Source organism: Cyprinus carpio, chromosome B20 (assembly GCF_018340385.1).
Source record: "Cyprinus carpio isolate SPL01 chromosome B20, ASM1834038v1, whole genome shotgun sequence".
Lineage (NCBI taxonomy): Eukaryota > Metazoa > Chordata > Actinopteri > Cypriniformes > Cyprinidae > Cyprinus > Cyprinus carpio.
This window is the reverse complement of record NC_056616.1, coordinates 15,560,248-15,577,030: the sequence shown is the minus strand read 5'-3', so window position 1 is coordinate 15,577,030 and position 16,783 is coordinate 15,560,248. Positions and strand designations below refer to the sequence as shown.

The following is a 16,783-nucleotide window of genomic DNA, read 5'->3' as shown; positions in this document are numbered from 1 at the left end:
GTTTATGTTTGCCTGCATGGACGGATGGCAGGAGGAACACTGACACAGATTCAAAACCAACTGGCATACATGTCATTTTTGGACAGCTCAGAGACGCCTTGATTCACCAGAGAAGGAAACTGCCCTTGAACCTCACATTTTGCTCTCCCTCTGTGACCCTTTCATCGAGCTTTAAAGTGATCATTTAAACAGATGTATGCGTGTGTTTACCGATCCATGCACGGGTCCTGGATCAGATGGTCATTTTTGTGTTTGGCCAGTGTTGAAGGGAAGTGACCTAAGCCCTGGCGCTGGACTGAACAAGCCTGTATAACCTTCTTTCTTCTGTGAAACACACAAAAAAGGGTGGTAAAAAATATGACATGTTTCATTTTGGGTGAACTGTCCCTTCAGGCAGATTTTTTTTTTTTTTTGTATTGAGTTTTTTTTTTTTTTTTACAAGTTTCTTTTTCTATTCCGATCAAATCACATTTATTTAGAAAGCAATTAATATTATTGACCTAATTTATTAAGATCAAGCAGATACATTTTTGTTTTGATTATAGTACAAGTAAACTCTGAAAATATTTCAATTGTGTAAATTGTTCCTTTAAAATGGGATTTAAAATCATCAGTAGAAGGAGAGATCTAATATGGGGCGGCAAGCTAAGAGGCGTGGGCCACAACAGAGAGGCACCATCATCTTGGACCTGGCAAAAACAAGTTATTTGAAGACCTTAGAGGCCTAGGAGTATGATATTGTGGGACAAAAGCACATACGAGTTACCGAACCATGTACACAAATGATGAAAGCATCTTCTTACTTTTTCTTTTTTATACACAAAGTTTGCACATTTGTGGCTGAAATGGCCAGAGAGCCTCAGAGCGTCCAGACCCCTCCTATAACGCCAGGAGAGAGTGTGTGTGAACAGGAAGGAAGGGGAAGGGAGCTGTGCTGCAGGCCTCTCAGCTGTCTCTCACAGCGCTAATGATCCTTGGAGAGAGCCGTGAGGGAGGAATGGAGAGAAAAGGACGGAAAGCAAGGGATGTTAAGAGATACAGTATGAGCCGGGTTTCAGTTCAGAATATTTTTTCCTGTTGGATACATTTACAGTGGCGCTAAACCACCTCACATTTCACAAAATTCCTTGCTGACAAATCCAGAAAGTTGCTGAATAATAATGGCTTTCAGGAATGAATCTGTTACAGTGCTTCACTCTGCCATCAGTGTGAGAAAGAGAGAAAGAAAAGAGTGAAAAATCCAAGAATGCTGTTTGCGGTGACTAAAATAAGATCAGAGAACGTTGCAGACCATTTCCTCCCTTCACTTGACCTCTATGTCTGTCCCTCTTGTTTTCTCTTCAGTCTTTCTCTCTCACACATGGACACACTGTTACCTCTGTTGCATGTAGGTTTCATCATTTAGAAGCTGTATTGGTGAAGATAGAAAGCTTTGTCTTGACTTTTGACCTTACGTGACTCATAGTGTAATCATGGTAATTATTAAATATTTTATGTATTGGAATTAACACTCACAGCACCAACTGACAGGAAAATCTTTGTATTACTTGCAACATTATATGGTTTATGTCAAACTGTAAGAAGCTTGATGTCAGTGACACGCGTCTTCTAAAGAAAACATCTGTCGTGACTAACAACTTTTACCTCAGGGGAAAATGTACTGTCAGGCATTCATCTTCTCCAGAACTCTGTGAAAACACACACAAATATTCCTCAACAAAAATATGAGGAACATCATTGCAGTGTGTTGTCTTCATGTTTTTGTGACATACCGAAAGCTGTGAATGACACAGTGACTTGAGCTATTTGTCACAAGTATGTTTAATAAATCAATTGTCATTAGGACAAAATAAATACTCTTAATTAAAAATCTGCTTGCACAGACTTCAATATTTTATAAAACCGCAACATTTCTACATTAGGCATTTTTACTTGCCTGCAACCATTCAGGTGTGTCAGGGGTGTTTATGTATTGCACTTAATAAAATAATGCGAAATAACAGTTTATTGGTCAATGAAAAAGTATATTTATGGCTAATAAATGTTCTTACTTATGCCAAAAAAATAATTTTTGATCTCTGCATGTGTGTGTTGTGGGAATTTCTACATTTTAGACTAGACTAAATCAAACAGAGCAGCTCTGAGCATGATCTTTATCCTTCACAGTGGGTGTTTAGTGGTTTGTGATGTAGAACAGTCATTTTTAATTAACCTACAGATGTTTAAAATGCAGTTTGATTGCTTCGACTTTGTGCTGTGATAAAATCCAAAGCTGTATCCATCACGATGCCGTGTGAATTCCCTCAGTGTTTCATTTTATGGTTTTCTCTTTCTGTCTGTCTGTCTGTTATCTCGTTTGAGAGGCTTTTTTAAGTGAGTGAAATATGAATGAGTTGAGCGGCCAAGTGCGGCGCTCCCACTGCAGCGTATAAAACGTGCTGATGGGGTTTTTATCCCTCCATCAAGCTGAGGGGAAGAAAAGAGCACAGTCCTGTCAAGGGAACGGGGCGATTCTTCGGCCAACTGGCTAAACACTAAAGCCCTGGAGTCAGAAAATGCGTATGAGAGAAGAGAGAAAGAGGGAGCTAAAGCCAGAGAAAAAAGACAAAAGACTATCACTCATTGACCTCTTGGCAAGCATTCTTGTTTTAAGTATCTCGCCATTTATTTCTCCAAATGCACTCTCTCTTTCATCTAGATCGCTATGTAGATGTAGTCTGTGCTTTTGTGTCGTCGTGTAGTGGTTGTATGGACTTGGGAACTCTGTGCTTTATTCCCACAATTGGCATCCCATGAGGCCAAGTGTTGACGTCAGGATGGGGACGGCCGTGTGTGTTTGTGTTTTTGGGTGTGTGTAAGATTGTAACCACATAAAAGCACGTCCTACTGGGAGCAGATGTTGTCTGCGCTGAATCTGTGTCGTGCGTATGCGGGGGAGTATTGATACTTGATCTCAAATGTGAACCTGAGAAAATAAAGCTATTTTGATACTGTTATACGAAGTCATCATATTGATATGATATCGTCAATCACACATGCGTCATCTGAAATGGAATGTGCTTCATAATAATGATATTGATCTTGTTGTTTCTGTGTGTTTTAGGCGATGTGGCTGATGTTGCAGCAGGAGGAGCCTATCGATTTTGTCATTGCGACGGGGGAAGTGCACAGTGTACGGGAGTTCGTGGAGAAGGCCTTCAAACACGTGGGCAAAACTATTGTGTGAGAGCACGCATACACACACACATCTACCCCAGATTAAGCCCATCTGGTTAATCTGGCACATCTGGTGTTGATTCGCCGACAGGCTGTACAGGACCGCAAAACAACACGCAAACACACCATAAATGTTGTAAATATGTAAAGCATATGGTGACAGCGGAATTGGAAAACAAATAAAATGAAGGAATGGGTTCAAAGCTCTTGTTCTCACACTTAGGTGGGAGGGGAAGAATGAGGAGGAGGTGGGCCGATGTCAGGAGACGGGAGAGATTCATGTGAAGGTGGATCCGAAGTACTATCGGCCAACTGAAGTGGTAAGTCACTGCAAATATCTTCCCATGTATTAAAAGATGAAAACATCCAAGGTGCCCTTAGGAGGTGAGAAAATACAACATATCATACATAGACTACTGTACAATAAGTGTTGACATCTCCTAGATATGTGGTGAGAATATGTTGTCTTTGTTTATGTTTTCATTAGAGAAATAATTTTTTCATTTCTTTGTTTTGTATCATTAGACAACTTCATTGTGACTTCAAATTCAAATCTCTAGGGAGGATTTCAAAAAACAGCTAGACACTGCATAACTCAATGGAAGGGGTCTTGAGACTTTTTTTGGAAGAACTTGTTTTTAACTTGGCAGAACATCTTAAAAATGTGTCGCTTAACATACAACAATTTTCCAAATAAGACAGACCCTATGTGTTGGCCAATTATGCAGTGTTGTTTATATACACTTCCATTAAAAAGTTTGGGGGTCAGTAAAAATTATTTTTAAAGTGCAAACATTTAGACAGCAGTGTATGTGCATAGTTCAACAATTAAAAAGAAATATGTATTATTCTATGAAGTGCTCAAGTAGACAAGATTATTAAAATGTCCATCGTTACTTGACATGTAGATGTCAGATTGTGTGTGTGTGTGTGTGTGTGTGTGTGTGTGTGTGTGTGTGTGTGTGTGTGTGTGTGTGTGTGTGTGTGTGTGTGTGGTGGGTGGTCATTCAGGAATGAGAAAGGGCACTAAATCTGTAAAGAAAACATACACATGAAATGATTGTTGACAGATCAGAGGTTTTCTCCAAGACACGTGTTTACTGCGTATGGGTCAGAGGGGTGTTTCCAAGGAGCTTTTCCAGTTAGAAGACAAAATAGCATAAAGGTTAGACAGAAAGAAAAAGGAGTGCAGAAGAACCAATGCAGAAAGACGGAAATCTGTTATTCGGGTATAAAGCTATTCAATATTTCTGGTATCAAGTTTTTGATGACCTCCCAATGCTGTTACATAATATCAGCCCAGGACACTTAAAGACACTCTAAAAGGCATAAACCGAACAGGCCATCCATCAACACAGAGCTGAAATGGGAATTTGACCTTTAACCTCTGTGATAGAAAGTAAATCACTGCATTTCCTCAGGAGGCAGGAGTGTCAGTACGGGACGCAGGTTACTTACAAGGATGAATGAGAACGAGTGTGTGTATTTGCGATAGATTTACAAATGTGTTGTCCACAGGCTACATGTGAACATGTTTTAAAATCTGTTGGATGAAGCCTGTAATTAATCAAATCACTTTTTCTGGCAGAAACAGAATAGAAAAAGGATCTTACTAAAATTTCAAATGTGTAATTATGTTTTTGCTCCTCTTTGCCAGCACACACACACACACACTTGCTTCGCCTGTAGGGAGTAACTGGATGAAATACACACCTATTAATAGGAAAGCAGTGGGCTGAATACGCTACCTGTTTTTCCAAAGAGACCATCGTCAATCGTCACATGAACTGCTGTGTTTTTGAGCCATCCTAATCTATTTTCATTCGTACTACACCTGCATGATTTATGAAAGCATAATTACTGACAGATAAAAATCTTCTGGCTGAAAGATCCCACGTTAACGCTAAAAATAACTGTCACACCCAAAACTGCTGCTAGATGAATGGCTCTATGCATTATTATCATTCCCAAAATCAACATGTGAAGCCTCTGAGTGATGGCTATCATGCCAGACGTAACTTGTGGTTAGATGTGCACAAATTGCGAGCGAATGATGAAACTCAAATCGGCCGTCTTTATTTGCATAACCTTTAGAAATCTCATAACGAGCGTATGCGTGTGCGTAGGGGAGGATTTCATCCGTGGCTTTGCTGCAAATACAACCTGTATCTCGCTTTCACTGGATGTGTTCTTTCAGTAGACACACACTCACTCACATTCCTTCAGGAGGTATGCGTAGCTTTAGCTTCACAATGAGAAAAGCAGGTAATGCGCTTGGCCTTGTCTGTCCATCACACACCATCTACTTGCAGACAAAGAAACTGTGTGTGCACGTTGAAATAATATGCTAACTTCCTTTTAAGGCCTGAAATACCCCGATTTAAATGAAGCTTGAAATATTAGAGCGAATTTCTGTAACTTTTTTATGATCTCCAGCAGGAGAGCCATTCTTTTATTTCTCTCTTGCTTACTTTTATTCTCTCATTTGCACTTACACAAGGACGCAGCGAATTGGGTTCAATAATGAACACTTCAAAAAAAACTGAGCGCTCTGTCTTTTAGCTGATTGAGGGGGTTTTTAATAGCGAAGGCTGGAGCTGATGAATGTGGCCCCCAGACGGCCGCTGAAGACCGCTGCGTGAACCCTGCGGTCCTTGCTCTGCCTTTCAGCGAATATGATTTTGCACATCCATTTCATTCTTTCGGATGCTGATTTAAACAATTTTTATGAGGCACTTTGGGGAAGAAGGACCAAAGTTAGCCAAAGGCTTTTTTTTTTTTTCATTTTCACTTTTTATTTTCCAGACAGTCCCCAGGAAACCCTTATTGTTTTTTTCTTTTCGTTTTTCATTTTGAAAGAGAGAGAGAAAGGAGCACGAGAGAGGGCATAATGAAAGCAAACGGCGAGTTTGCAGTAGTCGCTTGGTTTAGTAACTCGGGCCTTTTATGGATGTCTTGCCCTGCTGAACTTATGTGCACATTTCAAAGTTGTTTTTGCTATACTGGGCTGTGGTTATTTTGTTATGTGGTGTAATTTCAGCTGACTAAATTATTTGTAATTGCCTTTTTACAAGATTTGAGGGTCTTATGCGGTAAAGATTATTGAAAATAAGTAGCGAAATCTATATGAATGCTTTCAGGATGTGTGTGCCAGGAATATAAATGTAATGTACAGTAAGTAAGTGTAAGTGTGAGCATGCATGCTGATGATAGACAAAACACACAAGCTGCACTGGCTGCAGTTCACCATGTGTGTATTTCATCAAATCAACTCACAGACTTGGCGACCCTGAGGAATTGCCACAACATAATGATGGGATTATGTGGATTATCAGAGATTAGGACTATATGGTACATATGTCAACATGATTCCTCCAGCAACTCAAAGATCAAAATTACACACGTCTTTCTTACAGATTTAAATTTGAGACAGTTGTTCATTCATCCAATATTGTGTATTTTTAGAATAGTAAATGCACATTGTCTTGATATTTAATGTCCCTTAAAATGCACATCAACATCTTCACTGTCAATGAATTAATTTTTTTGTACTTTATTAACATAATAAATATTAAGTGTGTAATAATATATATATTATATATACACACACACACACACACACACACACACACACACACATATATATATATATATACCCAATCCAGTGGGGAAGTCGTGGCCTAATGGTTAGAGAGTTTGACTCCTAACCCTAAGGTTGTGGGTTTGAGTCTCGGGCAGGCAATACCACGACTGAGGTGCCCTTGAGCAAGGCACCGAACCCCCCTACTGCTCCCCGGGCACTGCAGCATAAATGGCTGCGCACTGTGTGTGTTCACTGCTGTGTGTGTGTTCACTGCTGTGTGTGTGTGCACTTTGGATGGGTTAAATGCAGAGCATGAATTCTGAGTATGGGTCACCATACTTGGCTGTATGTCACGTCACTAAATCACTAAAAATATACTTTTAAATATAAAAATTTAATTATAATAATCTGAAGAAGAAATTATTCAAAATTATATTATCTTAATTCATTTTGGGGTTTTTTCTTATTCTCTTATTCTTTTCATAATAATAATAATAATAATAATACTTTGATAGAAAATCCTCTGAAATTGTTTGTTTATTTTAGTTATTTTAATATTGTTGCTGTTGTAATTAATAAGAATACTATAATAAGACAGCCAGTGTTTCCTTAGCCTTATACTCATAAAACTACTTCAGACATTTACATTTAATGCATTTAGGGAACATCAGTATGTGTCTTCCCTGCAAACCAAATATATGACTGTGATGTTGCTTTAGAGTTTATGTTATTACATTATAAGTAGGTAGACCATATAATTGACACGTGCACTGTTATGTTGTATAGATCTGTGTGCTGTGTTTACGTAGCATGTAAGCGCATGCATGTTTGTTGGTTTCTGTTGGAATGAAAGATGGCTTTGACCTTTCACTCCAAGGATCAGGATGGGGTGATCTTATCTGCTCTGTGGCAGAGGTCAGGAGGGAGATAAAAAGCATCCTGTAGTGAGCAGCACACACACACATGGAGGCCCTCACTCTGTGAATGCAGGAGTCTGTCTTATCTGACCCATGTTGAGCGTCATAGTACCAGCATGCAAAACACAGCTGCATCATCACTTACCTGCAGCTTTGCTTTTAATTTGAATGCAAGATCCATTTTATTTCAGGCTTAAGCTTAGTGGCCGACCGACCTGCATGCATTTGTGTGTTTTTAGATTTATGTGCTTGTTGAAGGCAGGTCCCCCACCTTAAGCGGAGCTTAAGCCTCTGTTGTCTGTCGTGATGCTTTATGGGTAGTGCAGTCTTTAGGGTTTTCTGGGTATTATAGTTGCTGTGGTTGAGAGGCTGGCTCTGTGTGACAGCTTTACGGTGATATGCAGTGTAATAGGTCAGAGTTGTTAAAGTTGAGTGTGAATGATGTTGTAAAGAGTCTGGCCGGTTGCCAGGTAGAACTCAAACCTGCAATAAAGCCGCGCTCTTGCTGTTCAGATTTTCCTCATGATGACCATATATACATCCACATTTATTTCCATCACACTTTACAGTAGAGCTTAACTCACTTTCATAACGTTACATGGCACTTTTTACCTCGCGCCCCGGGACTTTTTTTAACCATGCTACTCTGTCTTGCAGTCCGTTCTTGTCGAGAGAGAGAACAGAACTAAAAAAAATAAAGAGGGAGAGAGGGGTGTACGTTCTCCCCTGGCCTACTCTCTGGTATTTCCTGAAGGACTTTGACTGAGCGGAACCACCCTGGGCCCCACGGAGGGGAAAGAGAGAGAAAGAGCTTTTAAAAAAGAATGAGAGTTGAGAATATAACACTTAAAAAGCAAGCCAAGTGTAAAGATCCCCAGTAAACAGGTGATTTTTTTTTTATTTTTTTATTAAATGTTTAGGTAAGAAAGACATTCCCTTCTGAGCAAAAGCAGTAGAGAATGTGAAGATATTACATCACTGGATGTCTATTACTAAACTAAAAGTTTGCAACATTTAAAGGGTTGAGGAAAAGTTAAGATCATTTGACAGCATTTGTTGTCTAATGTTGATTACCTCAAAAAAAATCATTTCAGCGTGTTCCTCATTTTCTACGTTAAAAAAAACAAAAACAAATCAAGATTACGGTGAGACATTTACAATGACATTTACAATTTTGGAGGATTTAAAAGGAAAAATGTGATGCTTATAATTTTATAAAAGCAGTAAAATTACTATTGTAACTGAGCATTTTAACATTTACAGATCGGCTCCATTCGCATCCATTTAAAGTGATTTTTTTTTTTTTTTAGGAAAAGGAGGGACAAGTCAAATTTTATTTTTGTATTGATCAGTATTTTACCACAAGTGCTGTCGACTTTGATTAACTTGTATTGAACCTGGAATATTTCTTTAAACTAGGTTGAAATCAGATGCAACTAATTAGATTAGTTACTTAAAGTAAAATGAGCAATTCACTGTTTTATGTAAACAAGCCTGTTCATTTGGAATGATCAAAACAATCCTGCGCTGTATTAAATCAGAAAACTTTTTTTTTTCAGCAGGTGTTTTTGAATGTGTAAATGTGAAAAAGTGTGTTAATTTGTGTACCAGTGTTGGGTTTGTTTGTGCCATGTGTTATAATTACCTCATGGGTGTGTGCGCGTTCGCACTTTCACGGCTGTGTGTAGTGGGAGAGGGGAGGTTAATTGTGGGCTGCCCTCTGTAAATGGCATGTCCCAGGCTCGTTATCTTGATTGAGTAATTAACTCTGGCTCTCGGCACTCTTACTCACACTGTCAGACTGCTGAACTCCTGACACCTCGCATTCCTTGCTCCCTCTCCCTCAAGCTTTCTCCTCTCTCGCTCTTTAACTTTCACACAGCTCTTCTCTCTGAGCTTTCAATTTATCATCATTTTCCTTTCTCTCCATGTCATTCCTGTCTCTGTCCTCTCTCTCCTTCTCTCCTCTCACTCTCGATCACTCCAGACAAGACCACTTTTTTATTACACACATGAGTTACAAATGTGAAGGAGATCATGAGAATAATTCTAGTAGTGTTAAAGTGATAGGTCATTTAAAAAAAAAAAAAAAAAAAAAAAAACGTGTGACTTTCTTCTGTAAAACACAGAAGTTGTTTACTTTTTTTGTGTGTGTGCATACAATCAAAGTGCATTCCACTATTGTTTTGGAGCCCAATATCATCTTTTGAGTTCCGCAGCAGAACAAAAAGTCCAGTGAGGACAGGATTTTTATTTTGGGGTGAAACTGTCTTTAATTGAGCTAAATGTGTGTATTGTGCTTTTCGGTTGCACTATATAAAAAAGTGAAATTTACAATAAAAATGGCAACTTTACCTTAAAATATTGTAGCATGGTAATATTTTAGGTTTGCAAATTTAAATGTAATGTACAGTTAAAAAAAAATAATAATAATATAGATTTACTTAGATTTAAAAAAAAGTATATTTCATTATTTCATGAACTGATATAGTGTTAATATACCAACCTACCAAAGTAGTACTAAAACCTGTTTTGTATCTTTATAATGCAAACGACCATATTTTCTATATGTGTATGTGTATGTGTAAAAAAAAATACATATATATGTACATACATATGTATATATACACATGTAATATATTTTTTTCATGTATGTACATACATCACATTTTTTCTTAATTAGCTAACACATTAAACTGACAGCCCTAATATATATATATATATATATATATATATATATATATATATATATATATATATATATATATATATATATATATATATATATATATATATATATATATATATATATATAATATTTAATTAAGGTGCACATAATGTTATAAACAAAATAAAACATTTAACAACGTCAGATGTAACAATTTCAGTTTAATAAAAAAAAAAATTACATATTCTCTAAGAAAAACTAAGAAGAAAGTGTTACTTCAATGATAAACCATCAAATGTGCATCACACAGGAAATTCTGGAAATGTCAATTTATTATTTTTCATTGTACGTTTTTTTTTTTTTTTTTTTTTTTTTTACAAAAACTGTCGATTTAACTGTATTTTACTGTCCCAAGATACTTTTTTAGTGTACATAGTAAGGGAACTTACTGTAACCAATTAACAGGTTTTTACCATAGCATTTTTAAAATTTTTATCATTAAAATAATGATCATTTTTTACAATGTAGTTCTCTATCTCCCCCACCCACAGTGAAAGTACAGTAAAAGGAGGGGAGATAAAAATTGAAAAGGTAACTGGGTCCTTTGAATGAGGTGAATCATGTTCACGCTGATAGGCAGGACTCTTGAACACTCTTGTACTCTTGTACTGCTTGAAAAGACACCGCTCTCTGAGGCTTGTAAACACTCAAACACACTGCCAATACCACATGTAAGCACGCACAGATCCTCAGTAATAAACACACCGTTGAGTATGTGTAGCTCATACAGATGCTTTCATGCTGCGATCTTTCATCATTCAAGCCTGGTTTTTAACACATTGACACTAGGTTGTATAGATTCAGATGTACTTTTGCACTCAGTCTTTTGGTTTCTCTCTATAGTTCTTCTGCTCTGTGATTGGCTGTTGTTTGAAATGGGAAATCATTAGAGTCTTTGATCCCTCCTAAACATCCTGCATCAAATAACACAACTATCACACACACAAAACTGCATGGCACATAGCGAAGTCTGTCGAACAGCCGTGGATATCTCGTTCTGTTTCACCATGTACTTTCGAGGGTGCAGTTGGATTCATCTCGCACTTAGGTCTCTCACATCCGCGTGCATTTAAAGTGTCAGACACTTAGGGCCTGTGTCTCTTTGCTGGAGAGGGTTTACATGATTTTATAAATATTTATTAAACACTTGAAACAAGAATCTGAGATAGAGACATTCTCCCCGTGTTGATTCAGATTTTTCGGCATTGTACTCAGTCTCTTTTACACATGAAAAAGATTAAATTTTTTTAAATTCATATCTATACATTTTTATATTTATATATATATATATATATATATATATATATATATATATATATATATATATATATATATATATATATATATATATATATATATATAATGTATGTACATATGTATGTGTGTGTATATGTGTATATGTATATATGTGTATGTGTATATGTATATATATATATATGTATATATATATATATATATATATATATATATATATATATATATATATATATATATATATATATATATATATATATATATATATATATATATATATATATATATATATACATACACACACATATACAGTACCCTTCAAAAATGTTGGTGTCAGTAAAAATGTTTTAAATGTGTTTTCATAAAGACGTCTCTTAAGCTCACCAATGTATACAGTACAGTACAGTTAAAACAGTAATATTGTGAAAAGTTATGACAATTTAAAATATTTTTAATATATTTTACAATTATTTTTTTTATGATGGCAAAGCTGAATAATCAGCATCATTACTCCAGTCTTTAGTGTCACATGATCCTTCATAAATCATTATAATATGATCATTTGGTACTTAAGATACATTGCTTATTATCAGTGTTGGAACTGAAAGGTTTTGCTGCCAAATATAAATATACAGAGATTTCAGGATTCTTTGATTAATAAGAAAGTTTTTAGAAAACAGCATTTATTTGAAACAGATAAAAGTCTTTATCACTTTTGATCAATGTAATGTATATAAAATATAAAATAATTAATTTGTTTGTTTGTTAATAAAGGAAGTTTGACCCCTCCTTTTGTTGATCTGGACGTATTGCTGTTGTGGATTTGACCTCTGACTCCACTGTCCGGCAACAGTGCTCTGTTTGTGTGCCTGTTTTTCCTGATGCATGTCTCAGAGATATTAAAACTCACTGAAACGTGCATGCATATAGTAATTTTAGAGTCTCACATGTCAAGTTAACAAAAGTTGCTTGATGTTTGTGAAGGTCTGTCTTTTCAAAAGTCCTGAATTCCTTTACGTTAAGTGCTCAGTCACACACAATAAAAATGCACCCAGATGATGATTATCACTTTAATGTATTATTTATTTCCATTATATTTACTATACATGCAGGTGCGGCTTCTATTTTAAACCCTGATGCATATAGATATCTTCTTTAAACAAGCATAAACAACCAGTGTTTGAAACTAAAATCTGCTTGTGAACTTCCACTGCGCCTTTGATTTGTCTTGACTTGCTGACTTTCTATTTAACAGCAAGAGCTATTGCACACAACGAATGATTCACATGCACACGTAATGCTTCGGCTTCATCGAATTAATACCGTTTTAGTTTTCCTTCCTCGCAAACACTTTGTAAACTTACATTGTCAGGACACAGTACTGTAGTTGTTTGCATGTGAAGACTTGGATGGGTGACAAAAGCAGCTGATGTTAATTTAACTTTCAGAAAAGTGAAGACTAATTATGATTAATATGCTGCATTAATACGTATCTTGATTATGATGGTTGCATGCTGTTTCGTATGTTGATAAATGAATGCTATTTCGCTAATTAGTCTTTAAAATATGGTTATGTCATTTAAATGATTTAAGTGGAGCTAAAATGGAACCATGAGCTAGTGACTGTAACTTCTCAGGGTTCAACATAAAAATATGGGCTTTTGGAACAAGAGCTCTCATTTGTCAAAGGCACAGAAGTGTGTGTGTTTGTGTGTGTGTGTGTGTGTGTGTGTGTGTGTGTGTGTGTGTGTGTGTGTGTGTGTGTTCTGGCTCCTTGTGTAATCAGATCAGCAGCAAGGACACCCTCAAACTCTTTACTGCCACCCTGAGAAGCACCTATAAATGTGTGTGTGTGGGTGTGAGTTTTGCCGTCCCAGCAGGAGAACAGAAGGGGTTAGGCCATGAGAGTCACATAATCCATCATGCTCTGGCACTGAGAGAGGGCTGGAAAAGAGGGGGTGCTGGACGGATGGCCTGCCTCGGCCCTCACCTTCCCCCCGAGACACAGAGCTTGACACCTGTGTGTGTGGTGCTGGCAGTTGTATGTGGGTGTGTGAGCGTGAAGAAGAGTGTGTGTGTGGGGTGTGGGAGGGTACAGGTTGGGAGGTCCAGTTAATAAAGAAGGACTAAACCACCCCTTTGTGTTTTTTTTTTTTCTTCGTCATCATTGTTTTTCACTCTCTTTCTGTCTTTTTCTAGGACTTCTTACAGGGAGACAGTTCCAAAGCCTTGAAGATCATCGGCTGGAAACCACGTGTGACGTTCGAGGTGAGCGTTCCTGTAAAAAATCAAAGCAGTTCACTTCCAGTGCACTGGAGATTGAGAAATAATCGGTGTGTGTGTGTATGTGTGTATTCCAACAGGAGCTTGTTAAAGAAATGGTGGACGCGGACATCGAGCTCATGCGGAACAACCCGAATGCCTGAGCCCCCACGCCTTCATCTCCACGCATGCCAAAGAGGAGGTTGTCATGTGTTTGTGTGTTTGATCACTGGAAGAAGCATTCAGCTGCATTTCTGTTCCTCCGTCTGTCATTTTCTCTGCTGCTTTAGCTTTCTGATCTCAGTTTCACTGTGTTTTGAGGGTCCCCGCTGTTGCCTTTCTCTGTTCCTTAATACCGTCATATTTAAGATTGTGTATGGATTTTTAGTTCGTCTTCTGTCTAAATGATTTTTATCCATTTTTATAAAGCCGTTTTTATTCATAATCATGAAAAAATGTATAAATAAGGGATTAAAGGGTTTGTAGAGCTTTTTAAAGCTGTTTGCTGTTTTATTCATGTGATTTCTTAAACTGAAGTGATGACATTATTTGGTTGGATCTTCAAAAATTGTTTCCTGATTATTTAAAATGCAAATACAAACTGAAATTTTAAAATCCAGGTGTAATGTGTGTAAAATCTCAGAAGAGTCATTTGAGTGTGTTTGTTTGTGTTTCTCAACCCCTTTTGACTCCAAGGTCCCCCATTGCTCAAGACAATATAGCTTATGGTAGAAAATTATAGAACTGCTTGTTTTCACACTTTTATTAACATATTAGGAAAAAATATAGTATGAAAGAATAGATGAATAGAATCAACCACAAATAATATTGTAATTTTCATAGTTAAAAAAAAAAAAACATTTAAAAAAAAATTCTTGATGGGGGTGGTTAGATTAACATAAATATGTAGGTTTATATGTTCATTATGGTTTTAGTATTTTATTTTATTCTCGTATTTTAAGTACTCCTTTAGACCTCCTGGTTGTGAACCGTTGGGTTTTACATGTGCAAACAGTTGTTTCCTATAATTTAGCCTACTATATGCTATTAAACAGAACAACATTATAGATAGAATATTAGCTAATATTGCTGACTCGGTAAGCAAAAAGCTTGAGCTTACATGGTAACAATCAGTAAACATAATTTTGAAAATAACTCTCAGCTTTTCAGTGTCATTTTCTCTCGCCTCAGAAGTTAAACATACAGTGAAATGCGTCAGATAGAGGCTCGTGCCAGCTCTCGCGGGTTGCCCGGCGGTCACCGAGCACAAGTGCTCTCTTGTATTCGGCGGCAAACGGGCGTCCTCGAGGCCTCGCGCTCCTTCGTTCCAGATGCTCGAGCGCGGCCGACCGCGCGCAGCTGAGGGAGCAGTAACTCGGCCTTGTAAAAGCAGCTCATGTTTAATCACCTCTGACGTCGGGCGCAGCTGGGCCACTGAACCCTGACAGTGCAGACATTTCTCTGTGTGCGAAAATCTTCCGCCGTGTTTATTTGTAATGGCGACACGGTTGTCCTCATCAAAGTAACAACAGATTCAAGAGACCTCTGTCAGCGTAAGTGTCCTCAAGCGAGGAGAGAGAGACCCGGTAAAATCAGTTTCTTTTAAACAACTCAAGAGGCCACGGATATTCTGGTCTATTCGAAGTGCTAAATGAAGGTCATTTGACACCGACGTCCAAGAAAGTGGGGTCTTTGAGACCCTCGTAAGACAGGCGATAGTGGGGGCGGTTGATGTATGTGTATTTGTGTTTTTGAGACGGCATCTCGAGCCAGTGGAGTGCCATTTAAGCGCCTCAAACAGCGCAGCAGTGTGAGCACGCGGGCCTGATTGGAACCAGACGGTGACTCGCCGGTCCGCGAGCGCAAAAAGCACTTCTCAACTGGCCTGGGTCGCGGGATCTACCGCATTCAGGTGCACGGGCCGCGAGCAGCCACTAACTACATTATATATAGCTAGGCTACCGGCGAATTAATTTTTTTACGCTTGAGAGGGGGACGTTTCTGGTATTTTGTTGGACTACCCTGCTTATGTTCCCGTAAAAGCTAAGAAACGTGAAATTCAACTGGACCATCAAATTAAAGTATAATAAAAATTTAAGGGACGTAAAAACCACTTAAAAGCAAAAATGTAATATAATGCTTTATTTATATTCTCTGTCAGTTATCTCAAAAGATTTGTAATTAATTAAAAATGCACGGAACTCAGCTGGTTTGCTCACTGCTTCCAAAAGTCCTGAAATGAAGTTTATTGGCGGGTTTTAATAAATTAATGTTATTTAAAAATAGGCCCGTAATTTTTAAATGTTTAATAATTAAATGTTGTTTAAAATAATTTATAGCAATATGGATAATTTTATGTAGTGTTATTCTGTCGTTAATTTATATTCTCTCATAATTTATTTTATAATTATATTTTATGCTGTTATATATCATATTTCATTTATATTGCTTTTATATTTCAGTGAACTTGCTTAGTATTATAATTAATCTCAGCCTTTGTTCGGTATTGTTTATTTGTTTCTGTATTATATCTTGGAACAGCAGGAATTATTTGCTTTGATAGTGTCAAGCATTAGGATTTCACTGATAAGGAACTTTAACTCACAATTTCTCGTTTCACACTTTTATCCATTGACATTTTTGCAACGCAGAAGAAAATCATTTAGTTTAAATCCACTCTGTCAAGGTAAACTCGTGTCTGTTTCTCTTGTGTTTATTTTTCATCGTCAAGCAGATAATCCGTGATAAGCTTCTCGACCTTTTCTCACAGTCCACGGCATTGTGTTTACTTTATTGGAGTTTAATTTGCCATTCCGATATTGT

At 37.3% G+C, this 16,783-nt stretch overlaps 1 protein-coding gene across 1 annotated transcript in view; it reads left to right on the top strand.

Annotated features, from left to right (window-relative positions):
- LOC109044843 (GDP-mannose 4,6 dehydratase) overlaps positions 1–14,575 on the top strand; it is a 64,232-nt gene extending 49,657 nt beyond the window's left edge. Inside the window, exons 8-11 of the mRNA XM_042746530.1 lie at positions 3,104–3,222; positions 3,440–3,536; positions 13,898–13,966; positions 14,062–14,575. Of these exons, the coding sequence (XP_042602464.1) occupies positions 3,104–3,222; positions 3,440–3,536; positions 13,898–13,966; positions 14,062–14,124 (348 nt within the window). The 3' untranslated portion in view covers positions 14,125–14,575. The remainder of the gene's footprint in view (positions 1–3,103; positions 3,223–3,439; positions 3,537–13,897; positions 13,967–14,061) is intronic.
- The last annotated feature ends 2,208 nt before the right edge of the window (positions 14,576–16,783 follow it).